At 53.1% G+C, this 16,306-nt stretch overlaps 4 protein-coding genes across 4 annotated transcripts; 2 read left to right on the top strand and 2 right to left on the bottom strand.

The window, feature by feature from the left end:
- Window positions 1–967: 967 nt before the first annotated feature.
- PHACADRAFT_102496 (uncharacterized protein) lies at window positions 968–5,539 on the top strand (the record flags this gene model as incomplete). Its single annotated transcript, XM_007399690.1, has 19 exons — window positions 968–1,267; window positions 1,323–1,431; window positions 1,541–1,646; window positions 1,698–1,931; window positions 2,045–2,105; window positions 2,137–2,376; window positions 2,426–2,521; window positions 2,574–2,708; window positions 2,763–3,322; window positions 3,375–3,468; window positions 3,523–3,823; window positions 3,999–4,318; window positions 4,371–4,508; window positions 4,560–4,675; window positions 4,726–4,828; window positions 4,883–5,041; window positions 5,095–5,239; window positions 5,284–5,345; window positions 5,399–5,539. 19 exons carry the CDS (start codon window positions 968–970, stop codon window positions 5,537–5,539), a joined length of 3,420 nt encoding a protein of 1,139 aa, XP_007399752.1.
- A 719-nt stretch (window positions 5,540–6,258) lies between these two features.
- PHACADRAFT_262391 (uncharacterized protein) lies at window positions 6,259–8,087 on the top strand. Its single transcript, XM_007399689.1, has 4 exons — window positions 6,259–6,552; window positions 6,606–7,187; window positions 7,238–7,316; window positions 7,368–8,087. The coding sequence occupies exons 1-4, from the start codon at window positions 6,392–6,394 to the stop codon at window positions 7,701–7,703; spliced, it is 1,158 nt and encodes a 385-aa protein (XP_007399751.1). The 5' UTR covers window positions 6,259–6,391; the 3' UTR covers window positions 7,704–8,087.
- Window positions 8,088–8,414: 327 nt separating this feature from the next.
- PHACADRAFT_31751 (uncharacterized protein) lies at window positions 8,415–12,748 on the bottom strand (the record flags this gene model as incomplete). The annotated part of the gene is made up of 17 exons (XM_007399207.1): window positions 8,415–8,750; window positions 8,806–8,904; window positions 8,955–9,099; window positions 9,150–9,857; window positions 9,915–10,016; window positions 10,061–10,156; window positions 10,207–10,320; window positions 10,373–10,498; window positions 10,547–10,759; window positions 10,809–10,938; window positions 10,989–11,094; window positions 11,146–11,427; window positions 11,498–11,746; window positions 11,769–12,202; window positions 12,273–12,468; window positions 12,530–12,572; window positions 12,624–12,748. The coding sequence occupies 17 exons, from the start codon at window positions 12,746–12,748 to the stop codon at window positions 8,415–8,417; spliced, it is 3,504 nt and encodes a 1,167-aa protein (XP_007399269.1).
- Window positions 12,749–13,001: 253 nt separating this feature from the next.
- On the bottom strand, window positions 13,002–15,756 carry PHACADRAFT_262385 (glycoside hydrolase family 16 protein). The gene is made up of 6 exons (XM_007399688.1): window positions 15,365–15,756; window positions 14,446–15,294; window positions 13,767–14,396; window positions 13,678–13,705; window positions 13,475–13,619; window positions 13,002–13,422 (listed from the first exon to the last, which is right to left on the bottom strand). Exons 1-6 carry the CDS (start codon window positions 15,605–15,607, stop codon window positions 13,332–13,334), a joined length of 1,986 nt encoding a protein of 661 aa, XP_007399750.1. The 5' UTR covers window positions 15,608–15,756; the 3' UTR covers window positions 13,002–13,331.
- Window positions 15,757–16,306: the final 550 nt, after the last annotated feature.

The following is a 16,306-nucleotide window of genomic DNA, read 5'->3' as shown; positions in this document are numbered from 1 at the left end:
ACCACTTTAGAATTGAGCACGCCTACGATATAATATTAACTCTACAGCGGACAAATCAGGTCCCTAATCTACCGCCGAGGCGACTATCCAAAGCAAGAAGTCTGAGCGAGCGAACGTACACTATTGTGCTTCAATTATCACATTTTATCCCGCTCAGCACAGCGAAACCCCACGACCAGTCCACCCGGAGGCGCGAAGGTAATGAGACGGTCTAATGATAAACTCGGGCAACATAGCATTGGTAGAGTATGCAACAGAATCCTGGTCTTGCAAACCTACATACCGAGAAGCAAGCAGGCCATTGTGAGAAGTGGCGGATGAGCGTCTTGTCAAAACAGCAATTGACCATGCTATTCGCTGTATTAGCAGGAAAACTGAGACGTTGGGTGACAGAGTAGAGCATTATGCTATTTTGCATGCCATTAGATCACATTCCGCGACATGTTCTGGGGGAAAGCGCATCGGTGTGCCCTTACTAAGGCTTAATAGTTCGTTGACGTTGCCACAACCTCGGATCTCGGTGCAAAGATGAGTGCCCGGAGGTTGTCAGGTATAGATACAAAATATAACATGCTGAGACAAATTTTGCCGCGTTTAAATATAATATACAGTATGCATGCTACAAATTTATAGTCAGAAGGCAAGATCAATGAAAGGGACGGCGCCGGCTGCCGCTGGTAGCAGCCCGAGAAGGCATTGCAACATTGTCCCCCGTCAGTGTCTAGATTCTTTGAGTTCGATAAGATCTAGCAGAGAACAAAAAAATTAACAGCCGGACCCAGATTCGCGATGAATTTCTTGCTCATCGGTTCGTGGCTGGAGCTCTGGCGGCTGGCCCAAGCGCAGTTAAACGCCTAGCGCTCAGGCGCGCCATTATTGACACTTGTTTGCCTGGTGGCACGATGTCTCATTTGGACGCGTCGCGCCTTTACCGACCACCACCACGCCCCGTTCGACGTCCTCAACAATGCCGTCGAAACGACGAGCAGTTACTGTAGATTCAGATACCGAGGCTGATGTCTCTCAAACCTCCAAGCGAGCGCGCACTGGTGGTGAGAACCGTGAAGTCCCTGTCGCGACTACATCGAGAACCAGGTCGCGTCGCGGTGAAGACGGCGGGGAAGACAATGACGAACCCATTGTGGTTGACGAGGAAGAAGACGTTCAGGAAGATTTTCCACCCAACGCTGATGACGAAAAGAAGTTTGAGGAGCAGCATGAAGAGCTAATTCGTGCCAAGGTCATGAATCAGAACAAGCACCTAGGAGTCAGTATACTCACCAACACAACAAGCTAAACACGTGAGCTGAATGGGAAAATAGAGCATTGCGGACATGGGTATCATTGAGAAGCTCGAGCTACACCAATTCATGTGCCACAAGTACCTGGAATTCACGTTCGGCCCTCAGATTAATTTCATCATTGGTAGGAGTGTTTACATATGCCACTCGATTCACACTCATTACCATTATTCAGGACACAATGGAAGTACGTGTGCAAGCTGCATGAAATTTACAGACCTTCTGACCGGCACTGCTAGGTGGCAAGAGTGCCGTACTTTCTGCTTTGACCGTAGCTCTCGGAGGTAAAGCCACCATGACAGGACGAGGTTCTGGTCTGAAATCTTTTATTCGTGAGGGCCAAGCGTTAGTATATACGTACAATCGTTTGAATTGGTACTGAATAACGTTCTGTAGTGCGGCAGAGGTAACTGTCATCCTCAAGAACCAGGGAGAAGACGCGTACAAGCACGATGTCTATGGCGACAGCATCATGATCACGCGCCGCTTCACGAAGGAAGGCTCGTCATCGTATAAGATCAAGTCAAAAGATGGCAAAGTCGTCTCTACCAAGCGAGATGAGCTGTCGGCGATATGCGACCACATGAACATTCAGGTTGATAACCCCATGAACATTCTCACACAAGGTCCGTTCCGATATTCCATCCCTGTGTTGGTTCGCATTTAATCTTTTCGCCACAGATTCTGCTCGGTAAGCAAATAATTTGATAGTTTTGCGTATACATATTCACCAATTATGTTAGTCAATTCCTGAGCGCATCCCAACCTGCAGACAAATACAAGGCACGTTTGACCTCTTTCCATGTTTTCATCGTTACTAACGTGAAGCACGTAGTTTTTCCTTCGCGGCACACAGCTCAGCCAGCTCAGCGAGGAATATTCGACGTGTCTCGAGAACATTTCCCAGACGCAGAAGGTCCTGAAGGCGAAGTCAGAGATTCTCCCTGACTTGGAAGAACAGTTAGAGGAAGCTACAGGTCGTTTCAAGGAAGCTGAGAAGGCTCGTAACTTGAAACACAAAGCTGACGACTTGAAGAAAGAGATGGCTTGGGCACACGTTGCGACCAAGGAGCAGGTTGGTAATCAGTACAACAGATCTAAATCCGAATTTAATCTTGCTGCAGGAATTGAGTGAGAAGATCCAGGATCATGAGAAGCTGAAGGCGAAGATTCCCAAGATTGAGGAGAAGCTTCGTGAAGCCGAAGTGAGCTTCTTAATCGTTCCCCTCCTGGTAATGTATTGACGGACAAAAAATAATATAGGGGAAAAAGCTGGCAGCGGAGGATGAGATTCGGCTAGCTGAGCAGCGGATCACGGATCTTGGCGACATTAAGGACTTGAAGAACCAGGCCAAAGAGCTGCAAGAGACAATCAATGAGGGGAGGAAGAAACTGAGCGTAATCAAGGTGCGCTTTCGTGAAACCTGTAGGTACCTGCTTATTTGCTGACGCTACGTATAGGATGATCAGAAGGAGATTAACTTCTTGAAGATTGCCAACGATAAGAAGATCGAAGAATACAAACGCAAGGTTCAAGAAGAGCAGAGGAAGGTGGACGAGTTCTCGCATGATAAGCGACAGGAGACCCAGCGCGAGCTTCAGGAAGCCATCGAACAGTACAATGCTACCAATGCAGGTCTCAGTGTTCTACAATCGCAGCGCCAACAGGCAGAGCAGGAGATTCGAGACACTCGTACTGTACACGATAGCTTGGGGGGCGATATCGAGCGGCAGAAGCGCGAAATCTCGGACTTCGAGAGCCAGCTGAACATGCTTGCCCAGCGAGAACGTAACAAGCTGGCGCCGTTCGGCAAGAACTTGGAACACGTGCTCGCGGATATCGGCAGGCAGCAATGGCATGGACGTTCTCCTATTGGTCCACTGGGTCAGTACGTGCGCGTGCGCGACCAGGTGTGGGCACCTCTCATGCGAGTGCGCATCGGTGCAATGATGTCCGCTTTCGCTGTCACCGACACCCGCGATCGCAAGACACTCGAGGCGATTCTCAAGCGTCATGGCAAGTACGTTATTGAGGTGACTCTCCAGGAGGCTGCGCACTGACAAGATTCACAGCAACCCCCAAATTATTATCTCGGAAGTTGATCTTTTTGACTACAGTCGCGGTGAGCCTGCACAAGGCTTCATGACTGTACTACGTGCACTTGATGTACGTGTTCATAGGCTTTGTGCGTGACTAATGTGCTGAAATTTGGGCTTTAAGATCTCCAACGAGTGGGTTCTGCGTCTCCTGATCAACGCCTTCTCGATCGAGAGCATCCTCATCGCCGAGACCCGTAAAGATGCAGACGACCGCCTGCGGGATCTCGGCCACGGTGTTGCCTGGACATCTGATGCGTACACTGTTGAGCGTTACCGGCGAGTATATGCTTCGCTCCATCTGCGGCTGGTCACTTACCCGTCTACAGAACGGGAGGAGGTAGCTCCAAGTTGGCACCGCAGCTACGACCACAAGATCCTAGGCACCAGCTGTTCACTAGCGGAGATATCAGCCAGGACAGAAGGTGAGCGTCGTATTTAATATCATTTGTCTCATTGGGTCAAACGTGCTGCAGGATCTGGGAAGATCGTCATAAAGAGGCGGAGATAAAATTCAACGAGCTAACGGCGCGTCGAAACGAGTCTGCGCAAACCGGCCGGAATTTAGAGCGCAAGATTCAAGAATTGAAGGTGTGCCAGAGTTTTCACAAATACTATCCCGCTATACTGACGAGGGTATGCAGCGGCAAGAGTCTCACCTACACCAGCAACTCCGCACCATTAAAACCGCACGCGATGCGCTGCAAGATGAGGCTAACGAAGCACTCCCAGTCGGCGTGCAGGTCCTTCAGCAGGAGCTTGAGGCCGCTGAAGAGGAGCAACAGAGTCTTATCTCTCAGTTCAAAGAAGTTTCTTTACAAGAACACGCCGTTAATCTCGAGCAGAGGCCTCTCATCGAGAAGCACAATCAAGTCAAGAGTTTGATCAGGGATTATAACGGGCGCAATGCAGAGCTAGTGGTGAGTTAGGCTGCGGCACGCTGAGCTGTAGGTTGCCTGAAGTATGATGTAGGGCACCATGCAAAATGCGACCGAGAAGCGTCTAAGTGCGCAAAGTGACATGGGCCACTGGGCCAAGAAGCTCGAAGACGAACAGGCGAAGATCACCGCTGCGGGCGAGGTCGTTGACCAAGTCCAGATGGAATTTAAGGTGCGCATTCTAATCTTCTATGAAAATTTAATGCTAACACCACGACTTCAGGAATGGTCAGAGAAGGCTCAGCGATTCTGTGAACGCATCGAAAACCCGCGTAAAGTGCAAGATATTCAGCGCCAGTTGGAGTCTGTGCAAAGGGCTCTGAAGGAGCGCGAGAAAACGTGAGTGAGCCCTGTCACTGCCAACACCTACGCTGAGCGTCTGTTTGTAGGCAAGGTGCTTCCGTTGAGCAGATGGCCATCGAAGTCAACAAGAGAAAGGCCGCTCTAGACAACGCCAAGCGGGAGCTGCGGACGATGCTTCAGCTGAACAAAGTATGCCTGTCGTGTTACATTTCGTTCATGGGCACGATACTGACATTCTGTTAGTCTCTACGCAAGTCCATTCGTGTTCGTCTCGCCAGATGGCACGAATTCCGTCGCCACATTGCGCTCAGATGCAAGATCTACTTTTCGTACCATCTCTCGAACCGTGGTTACTTCGGCAAAGTCCTCTTCGACCACGTTGGAGGCACTCTGCAGCTTAAGGTGCGACGAAATGGTAAGAAAGCCTTGTTGTACGCGCTCACGACAGCTTTCAGGTGCAAACAGACGATCAAGCCGGAACACAGGGCGGCAACCGAGAGAAGGATCCGCGGTCGCTCAGCGGAGGCGAGAAGTCGTTCTCGACCATCTGTTTGCTACTCTCGCTGTGGGAATCAATCGGCTGTCCCATCCGCTGTCTTGGTGGGTGCACCGTTAGGATAATAACATGCCCTGCGGCTAACTAGTGGTAGACGAGTTCGACGTATTCATGGACGCCGTCAATCGGCGTATCAGCATGCGGATGATGGTGCGTTGCATAATCACGCGGTTCTCGTGCGATATGATTGACGTAGCGTACAGATCGACACTGCCAATGCCTCGGACCGCAAGCAGTACATCCTCATTACGCCACAAGACATGACAAATATCCAAATTGGCAAGACGGTGCGTGTGCATCGTATGTCCGATCCCGAACGTGGACAAGGCTTGCTGTCATTTTGAGGGCAATAGAGCTCTCTTGCATTAGAGTCACTGTATTTATCATAAGTAACTCGTATTCCTCACCGGAAAGTTTGCACGGAGCAAAAACCGCGGACACTTGCGCATTGGGTTCGCGAGCCAGCCGTCTCTAATCGAGCCCAGGGACCTTTGTTCCTCGAACACGCCTGATGCAGACGTTCTGACGTCTCCAACGAGCCTACCTTCAAATTGCCTTCCGGCCCCCTCTACGGCCAAATGTCTGGATTTGATTTCGCTCGGCGTGAGTTGGAAGGTAGAAGATGAGCCGTGGCAAGAGCTTACGAGATGTCATACATCTCCCCGTGGACGACGACCTATCTGTCAGCGTGCCATCGTCCGTACGCATCCAGTCCTGATACTGGAAGCATATCGCGGAGACTTCTCCGCCGGTTTCTGCATCATCATACGAGAGCGAATGGTAGTTGGCTTGCCAGTCTGCCTCCGATTTGTGACAGTAGCTTCTTGCCCGCCCCCGTATATTGTACGGTGTTACTTCATGTCTCTCTGCCGGCTCGCCCGGTCACTGCCCGATGAATGCCACTGTTTTATGCCCCCGTCGTCAACGAGAAAGTAGGATTAGAGCCACTCCCATCAGGAGAAGCAGTTGCAAAAGGGTCTGGCGAGACAAACGGTTGCGTTGCCGGTCGCCTTTGATCTGGACGCCCATTTAGACGCCCTATACTGTTGTCTTCCGCCCTCCAGTTGTGCTCCTTTCCTCTCAAAGCTTCGCCTCCGTTTTTCGAGGCATCCGGTCCCTACCCTCTGTCGCTCTTTTCTCTTCCACTCTTTTTTTCGCGCTATCGACGATTTTATTGTCGCTGACTGTCACCGATAATGTCCAGCAACGGCCTGTATTCGACCCCACCAATCGGCAGCAGGCCGCCTTTTGCCACCGATGACGACCACCTCTATGACGAGAAGACTGGAGAATCTACTCGTCGTCTGAAGCAGCCTTCACCCACAGATCCGAATGCGAGGACCTCAGCATACAACACGTACGTCACGTCGCGCAAAGGAACGGCGCTAGGCTGACCAGCGGTTCGGACAGGTACGACTCCTATTTGGACGAGTCCAGGCGCGACTCTGGTGCAGGTGCGCTCGGTGCGGGTATGATGAACGACATGGACGACGACGACGACGACGACAATCCGTTCGACGACCGTCATCGCTCGATGTTGCCTCCACCCTCGCCCCGGCAGCAGCAGAAACCGATACCCCTCGCCGCACCCAAGCCTGGTTACGCGGCACCCGTCTCTGCTCTGAGTATCAATCCACCCAGTCCGGCGGCTTCTCCAGTCGGCCGCCTGCCCTCTCCAAGCCACCCGCGACCGTTAATGCTCGTCAACAGCTTGAACAGTCCCAAGTCGCCCCGCCTGCCCTCGCCTGGGGGCATGGTTCCTGCGTCGCCCCACCCACTCCCTCCGACGATCACACCCATCCAACCGGTCTTTGCCCGTCCGTCCAAGTCGGCGGACGAGCGCGACATCAAGTTCGCCAACCAGGCCATCCTGCGTGGTGAAAAGGAAGGGGGTGTATTGCCCAAACGTGGAGAAAACGGTGATGATTTCTGGCGGCGCTTTAGCATGGTCGTCAAGGCGGAGAGTAGCCTACCAGCTGCACAGAAAGAGAGGTGCGTCCGCCCTACATCATATGCCGTGTGTATTGCTGACGCGCATGAAGTCTTTGGTTGCGGAAGACCCAGAACGGTACGACGCGCCTTACGCGATGGGTCTGGGTTATTGGTCTCTTGCTTCTTGTCGTAGGTTAATTTGTTGAAATATCCAGAGACTACTGCTAATAGCTATCGTAGTGCGTTGCAGGTGGTATCGGCATCGGTATGTACATCAACAGCAAGAACACGACTCCCGATGCGCCAAAGGCTATCGGAGGTAGCGCCAACGAAAAGCTCCAAACCACGAGTTCGTCTGCAGCTTCAGCTCCTGTGGGTGCCACCACAACCTCCTTCCATGTCTCGCCCACATTCACGGTCGCACGCCGTGACGACGCGCCACTCCCGACGGACGTACCGCTGTCGTTCGTCCATATACCGAAGCAGCCGTCAAGCTTGTCTGATGATCACCTCGTGCGCGCCGTGCCGCCGTCACGGCATCGTCGCGCGCATCTGAACCGTACAAATGATACCTAAAGCTTTTCAGTCCAGCCTAGTCCCGTCTCGTGCTCGACTCCAATGACATTCATGTGGACTGCACCACACACCTATTCTGCCTGTCCTTGCTCTCCGTGAATACCCCTCACCCTTCCTGTGCTTCATCATAGTGGGATACTCTTTGCTTACCCATTTTTTGACCACTGTATACCATCTTCCACCCAACGCCCTGCGCATGGATGCTTACATATCTTCGGACCTACTACCTTGACGTCGTGTATATATACACCTACACACTAGTCTCGTACTTACGCGTGGACTTCACTTACGGCGATATCTTATTCTATACCACCTAGACGAAACCATGGTGTTAGCTGAATATCTTCCCGTTGGTGTCGAGACGTCGGTCCGCATGTAATCATGCATATATATGGCAACCAGTTGCAGCGTCGATATTGCTGAGGTTAGCAGGGACCATACACGATGTGCAAGCCTCGGAGGTGAACGAGGTGCTAGCGGATTAATTACCTGGAAGACAGCGCAGTATATTAACAGTTATAGGGAAGACGGGGGCTGTTATTGCTACATAATAGATAACGGAATGCATGTGCGAGGGAAATTATGCGATAGCAGCGATGAACCGGACAAGACGATGGTCGTATAGGAGCTTAATAGAATATATGCAATATGATAAAGCACGGGGGTGTATGCTGAAGGGTCAAGACCTACAGAACGAGACTGTTAATGGTGTCACCTCAGACGGTCCGCCTTGGTCTCCTCTGTAGCCGCAGAGGCGGGAGCTTTTGCCTTACCCTTGCCTCTGGTGCTAGCCGGCTTTGGCTTGCTAATAACCTCTCCGATGATGATCTCGTCGTCCGAGTCGTCGGCCGCAGCTTCGGAGGTCGCGCCAGACGGTACCGCCTCAGCTTCTTTGCGCTTCTGCTCCTCTCGCGTGGCCTTCTCTTTCTTCCAGACATCGGACAGGCTCTCTGCAGTCGCCATAAGCTCGTTGCGGAAGTTGATGACAGCCTCAGCGTCCCAATCCTGCTCGCGCTCTCTCGAGGAGTACTCCTTGGGTTTCTTGTTCTGTGAATACGATAGTGAGTGTCAGTGTTCAGGCAACAGGGCATCATGTACTTACAAGAATGATTTCCGTGGCACGCCTGGGGTCTTTCATGAAGGCTCGCACAAAGTGTATGAGATATACGCCGCAGTCGCAGAAGTTAGGTTGTGCGGGAACCTATGCTATATTCAGAATCGAATGGAAGCTAGCATGCAGCGAAGGCTTACAAGAGCGTGCTTCCTCCCAGGCGGTGTGGTATTCGCGGGGCTAATGCCTTTCTTGTCCTGCGCCTCCAGTTGCAGGTAGAGCGCCAAGTTGTTAGCCGCTGCAGGATGTTTCGATCCCAAGGAATCGAAGGTGAATATCCAGGTCCTGGTGACAATCAGCACTGAATCGGCTCCAGGAATACTTGGAAAACGTACTTGTTTGGATTGGTATCGCGCGACTCCGGCTCCGGGGGGTCCTCCTTCTCGATCTCGACCTCAACTTCCTCGTTATCTAGCTCCGACGGATGAGGAACTGCAGGTGACATAGCCCTTTCCTTCCCCTTCTTCGAAGCAGACGAATAGAATCGCGTGGCGGGTACAGCCACGGTGGCAGCGATGTTCGCAGCGTCCACTTCCATCGGTAGATCGTCTATCTCAACGATGTCGGGGCGGTCGTCCTCGGTGAGCAGGTCACCCTCGTCCACTGACTGCTCATCGAGCGTCGGGGCCATCGTTGCTGCTACCGAGTTGATGTCGACGACTTCCGGATGCCGCTCCGCGTCTACGTCCATCCGTGAATCCGACTCCGATGGCGGATACATCAGTCCACTGGCAGGGTCGTCGTTGAATAGAGATGTCTCCTGAGGCTCCTCCGGTGGCGAGATCGCACAGTCGTTCAGCAGCTCCTCGACACTGTTCTCCTCGGCTTCATCCCCGGTTCGAGAGCGTGCTGGAGTCGTCTCCCTCGTGTCTGCTGTGGGTGCTCGTGGCGTGTCGTCAATATCTGGTATCTCAACGGGCCCGACGTCTTCCTCGCGCTTGCGCTTGCGCGTCAGTACTGAAGGTCCGACCTTGGGAGGTGGCGTGGGCGGTGTTTGCAAGATGTATTCTGGATTGCAGATAATTGCCAGGTACCAATGTAGACTGTCGCATCACGTCAGCTTCAAATGGCAGGGGGGCACAAACAAATCGTGGGCTTACTGTTCGTTGATGGGTACAATAATATACTTCTTTTTGAACAAGTCGAACTTCGACGTCCATTTGCGCACACTCTGGTATCCCATTTGTTTGCTAAAAGTACCACTGCGTTAAAGATGTCAAGACATTGGTACGCTGCCGTTACTCACTCTTTCACATTCAACTTCTTGTAAAAAAACGAGCTGAAGACATGCACTTGATCCGCCAATTCAGGATTCTCCTCGCGATAATCATTAAGCCAGAGCCTAAGCCACTCATAAGTAATCGCAAGAGAGACAAAGATCCAGTAACATACTTGAGACCAAATTCTATGAGCGTGTCATTGAGGTATTGCCCTGGCTCTAGCCGCTTCAGATCGCCTCGAGTGACGTTGATAGCGCCAGCGCTAGAAGGAGGATAAACTAGCACTCTGAAGAGGTAGTCAGAAACAACGTTCAGCTGTACATGCAAACGTCACCTACAATTCATCTGCATCCAGCACGGGCGAATTGCCTGGACTTTCTTCGCGCAAACCCTCTCTATGCCCTCGTCGAGCTGTTCTCCGTGATGATCGCGTCGACGACTGGGCGTGTAAAGTATCTCTGTCCCTGAGCTACGATGAGCGATCGCAGAACATAGACATGCATATCACTTACACAGTAGCACGTCTAGGTACGTAACTGGAAAGTCTTAGCTGATTATCGTCCTCATCATCGGCGCGTGGGGGTACTCTTGAACGGGACCGTCCTGGACTGTCGTGGTTTACGGTGGTTGGTCCAAGCAACCAATCATCAAGCTTGCCGTCTGATTCGTCATCCTCTTGATGGTTAAATGTTGCTAGTTCCCAAATCTTTGTTGACGCGGACAGACTGAAACGGTTCAGCTGGCATAGTGAGCTAGCTATCAAGCCGTACTCACGTCACGAATTCGCAGGTCGAAGCCACTTTCTCGATTTGAGCGATCAGTTTCTCGTAAGGCTTCCCATCGTCCCAGTTTGGATGTTTCCTCTGGAACATGAAGGTCAATGTACCGTCTAACCCATGTGCACCTGATCTAGTCAGCTTGACAGATAGTGTAGCAGATATCAGAGCTGCATACCATGCCTGAAAGGCCCTAAATTTAATTCTTTGTCTTTTCGCTTGGCCTTACCAGTTTGCATTTTCATGACAACCGGATTATTGGGGTCTAAGGGGTGAGCTGAGCACTGTAGGAGTTATTAGATCGCCTAACCTACCCATGATCGCAAAATACCTACCGTCACAGCCCCTAGTCCGTCGCTCACGCGTATCGAGAGCTTAGCTTGCCGGCTCTCCACCGGGGATTTGACTTCCAACTTCTGACCGTCGAAGCTGATCCAATACTCGTGGCCATAATCCTGGACTAGTTGCCTACCGAGAACCCAAGCCTCGAGAGGCAGAAGGATCGGCGATGACGACGACATAGCTTTCGCTGCCTGCGCCCTTGACCTAGGAGGAACTTCTTCCTTGCTAGTGCTTGCCAACGACTGATAGCCAGAGGACTGCAATAGCGGGTCTGGCTATGTCAAGGCATCCAAATTAAAAGCGCATATGTGAGCAAAAGAACTCGGTGAACGTTCGCGAACGTACCTGTAATGTCGGTGTTTTGGGCTTCATCCTGTTCTTCAATCCTTCTGCCGGAGCGCTCACCTTGGTTCTGAGGTCGATCATCTTGACCTGGTTTGGTATGGCGGCCGTACGCTCGTTGCTGATCTGCCGGATGATCTGCTTAGGGTCAAACTCCTGTGAGCTCTCGATGCGGGACACTTCTTCTGCCACCTTGCCCTTTGCGATGTTCAATATCGAGAGCTGCGGTTGTGAGAATAAAGGACCATTGGACTGAGGGAAGATAGAAGCATACCGTAGGAGACGCTTGGCGGCGGTATGCAATGCTCGGTCGTAGGGGCAATAATCCTTCTCCTGCGTGATCATCGGGTGGGTCCGAGCTATCGATTTCCACTGGTAGAGCACCGCCGTCTACGGGCTCGTCGTCGACAACTTCAATAATTTCGGACGGACTGGCTCTCGTCGTCCGTTTTACTCGTCTCTTCTCCAAGCGTTGCGTTGCGTCACCATCTTGAGGCAGGGTCCACTTGGGCCGCTGCACGACAGGTCGAAAGGGCAGGGGATTCCGGGCAGACGAGCTGGATGTCGCCGAGCTACGGCGGGAGTGGCTTGGCTCGTCGGGGAACAAACCAATCTCGTCAGGACTCTCCGTACGCGCCTTTCGTGCGACCGGCTCGCCGGTATCTTCGTCGTCGATGTCAATGACAGGCTTGAGTGCGCTCGGATTCTCTTCAGCATACACGATCAGTCACAAGCAACGCAAACGACCGGCCCGCATATCACAACCAGCAATACTTACTCGGCTGGTACATGCTCGGAGAGTACCTTCCATGGGTCCGAGGCCGCCTTATGCCTCGCTGACCCGTGACGCCCCCTTGGTTGCCGAGGGGAGTCTTGGAGGCAGTGTGATTCCCGCTGGTGTGCGGCTTGTTGCTCAGCGTGTCTTTCATCCTGCCACCGGCGAATGGGTTTGGGTTTCCGAGAGACCTCTTTGACTTGTCACAAGTATCATACGTGAATTCACTGACTGCACATGTCGGGTGCTGGTGAACGTACATTGCTCGGAACAGGTATAGGCGTTGGCTGCGCTTTCCACATACTACAAGTCGTGGTCAAGTAGGTGTTTTTTCCTCACATTGTTTGTACACACCCTTTCCCTGACTCTGATCCAGGGGCTCGTTGATTAGACGCGTCTCTCAGGCTGGAAGACACTGAGTACATGTCCACTCCGTGGCCTGTTGCGTAAAATTGGGTCGAGCTAGAGTCTCCGTGCATTAGAAAGGGCAGTGAGGCATGTGTAAAATTGGAGAGGTGGCGTGCTCAGACTCGGGCAAGAAGCAGAGTCGACAGGCGGCGAGATGGCGGGACGGCGAAGAGGTCACTCTCAAGCCTGGCCAGGGTCGTCTGCAATTACACGGCTGAGGGCCCGTGATCGCTTGCCTTTTATGGAGAAGGCGGTGGGCCCGAGCGGGACTCAACGCAAGCGTCCTCCCACCTCCCCGACGACTACACTCAAGGAGAGGATTGATGTCTATTAGCAAAGTTCAAACTGCGTAGAGGTACAGCGGCGACGAGGGGTCACAGACAAGTATAAAGTCCGTAGTGAGAGAAGCGGGAGAGCACCCGAAGAGTGGTAAACGATGGAAGAGAAATCGGGAGAAGATAATGCAAGGGCGATGTAACATTACATGCGGATGCGTTGCGTGTAAAGGAATTGTTCGAAGTCATAACGTCGTAACCGTGATAATCATGTGAGACAATGCAGTATACATGGGGGATATATGATGTGCGGGGTAATGCGAGCGAACGAGATGGCAGAGCGTCGAGGTGTGCGTACGAGCACTGAGACACGATGACACTAGCAGCCATCATATTTTGAGTTTCGCGGGAACGTGTAGCCTGCTTGGTCCCAGGTGGTGAGATTAGGGTTGTTGTACGCGTTGGCGTGGCTGCAGCGATATGAGTATGGAAAGATAACAAACAACTGCGTGGGTCACATACTTGTTGATGTAGTCCGTTGTTGGGTAGGATGGTGGATTGCAGCCAACACCATTTTTCACATCCGACCGCTGGTATACACGCACATAGTCAATGTACATCTTCGACGGAAACTGCAAGTGTTTGAAGTCCTGCGCCTGGAATGACGCTGTATACGAAACTCGCTCAGTACACCAGAAACTATGAGACAGGATAGGTACACTTACGCGACATGCCCAAGTTCAGGATGATGTACTGGTAGACGAGTATAATTAGCACCAAGCCAGCGGAAGGCTGCTCTTGAATAGCTGCTCACCATCGGCTCTTCGGGGACCACCCGCTGGCTGACCTGGGAGACAGGGTCGGGCCCAATCGTCTGTGCTGTAATCTTCCACGACGGCTGGCCCTGACTGAACCATTGGATATATCCCGCATCGCGGTCGCTGGGATCCGACCACCACTCGTATCCGTATGTTGCATAACCAGCATTGTTGTAATTGCTGCTGCTGATATCCGTCACCGCGGAGATAGCTTGCTGGTAGACGCCACCTTTGTAGCTGTTGAGGGTGGTTATCGAGGGATCGGAGATGGTTGTCGCATCCGAAGAGTTGTCAAACTGGTAGTTTATATTGTATGGCGCCGTCTGAAAACTCTGAGACGCCTGGCCCGTGAAGCTTGAGACGTCGACCTGCGTCTCAAAGATATCGATCTCGGGCACGCCGCGACCGACCGAGACGTCTGGCCCAGGGTGGTCAGAACCCGGGCACGTACAGGCGGAGAGACGCTGGCCGGGCATGAAGCTCAGAGGCCCACCGCCGATGCCTCCAGTCTGCACAGCGACAGGGGTGCCATCGGGGTTTGTCTGGTTCGGGAAGGTGCCGAGATCACAGGTGTCGTAGCTGTACGGCCATGTGCCTTCCGTCGTAGCACCATAGCCAGCACGTCCCTGACAAGGAGTGAGTGTGGGCAAAATGAAGTCCGCGGTCATCACGTACCAAGTTGCCCATCGTCCAGGCACCGGGCCACAGACCTGGAGCTAGTGGTGTACCGGGCATACTCACGTTGACCTCAATGTAGCCTGTTGTAAAGCAGAACTGGTTCCATGACTGCAACATGCCGCTGCGGAAGTTTAAGTTGTGTGTTTCCACCTCGTCCATGGTGATAACCAGTTTGCCGTCTTCGGTCGCGAGTGCTTGCGGATCGTACCACTCAAGGTCGCCAGTTGGCCAGTAGTTGAGATTGACCGCTTCCCAGTATGGGTCATCACCCGGCCAGAAAGTCCGGCCGTCCACGTTAAACTCGTCGCTGAAGACAAGGTTATACGTCTTGCCGTCCGTGCCGACACGGGTCATGACGTCCGACGGGGTGTCCGCGTCGATGAGGGTGGGCATATGCGGGAGGTCAGGGACCTGCCCTGTGCGGTTGATACCGCCGAGGTTAAAGCCTGGGCCAGCGCTCTGGTTATCGCGCACAAATAGGATGATGGGGTATCCAGCGAAAAGCATGAGGATGCCAGCGACGAGGAGGAAAAGTGCGGAAGCGTTCATCCACCCTCGAGCGGAGAACAGAGTAAAAGAGCGGTCAAGTGCGGCATCGCGGATAGGATCGGGGTTGTGAAGGGCGTCGTCGAGGTCGGGATCCTTGGTATCCCACAGGTAAGGGCCGACAGTGCTGGTGGCAGCAGCAGCGCCAAGCATGGGAGCGGTGCCGGCCTTCTCTCGAGTGGTCACGACGGAGATCTCGGACTGTGTTGCGCTTGGGGCACCGCTGTATCCATTATTACTAGGCCCGTTGTTGCCATAGCGTGAAGCGGAATATTGATTTGTATGGACATTTGGGTGGTGCTACAGCTCAGAGGTTAGCATATGCAGCGCTTCACGGCGACCCGCTGCGCAGATAAAGTTTTAGACGCACCGAGTATGGCCCATAGCCACCACCTAGATGCCCTGTCGCTACTCTATGTGCCATCTCATCACGGTCGTCTGGTCGCGGCCGGTAGGTGCTCTGAGCTACTGTGGGCTGAGGCATAGCCATACTTTGGTTGGAGTACGAGCGGCCCTGTGAGCTTTGTCGGCTTTGACCAGTCGAGCGTGGACTCTGGGGAACAGCGTAGTACTGTTGGGAGGGCGGCGGGACCCGCCTCGTGTAGTTTGACATGGTGGTCAGGTCTCAAGGGTGTCAGTCGGAGCAGAGGCTGGAGTCAGCCTCAAAGTGGTTGTCGAGGTGCCACTTGGCGGTAAGCGCAGCAAGAAGTCGAAAACGTGGGAGACTCGCGGTTCCGTGAGAGACGAAAGGACAGACGGCGGTGCTCGAGCGACGGATAGAAAGTCGTGAGAGGGTCGACGAGAAAGTTGAAGATGGACTTCAGCGGTGGTGGCGGTGCAGGCGCTCTGTAATGCAACTTTGACCAGAGCTATCACCTCGTGTTCACCACCTGTTCCGGACGACCTTAGCTATAGGCGGTGGGATGACTGCGGGAAGCTGAGAGAAATATCTGCGGTGGAGTATCTTATACATCGTCTCTGACGTCGAGGGCTGCGGGCGGTGCGACTTGCGGCATCTCGGACGTCTCGGGGCGTCGGCGACGCCCTCGCTTACTTAAATTGGGCTGAACGTCATCGCGCGGGTTGTATGAACATCGCTACGGCATGCGCCGACGCCCTGGGGCATTGCAGCTAGTTTGCAGCCTCGCCTGAATCCGACGTTGTCATCACAATGGCGCGTCGTGGTAGGCGACGGTGGCCTAGGTTACACTCGTCCCACGATGGGTATGTGCTGTATATCGCTTCACCGCAGATGTCTGACCTCATGCACATGTTGCGAGGTACAGGCCCCAGAACTGTGGGTTCAGCTCGT

Source organism: Phanerochaete carnosa (genome assembly GCF_000300595.1).
Source record: "Phanerochaete carnosa HHB-10118-sp unplaced genomic scaffold PHACAscaffold_9, whole genome shotgun sequence".
NCBI lineage: Eukaryota > Fungi > Basidiomycota > Agaricomycetes > Polyporales > Phanerochaetaceae > Phanerochaete > Phanerochaete carnosa.
The sequence above is the reverse complement of the archived record's forward strand: the minus strand, read 5'-3'. Positions and strand labels throughout refer to the sequence as shown.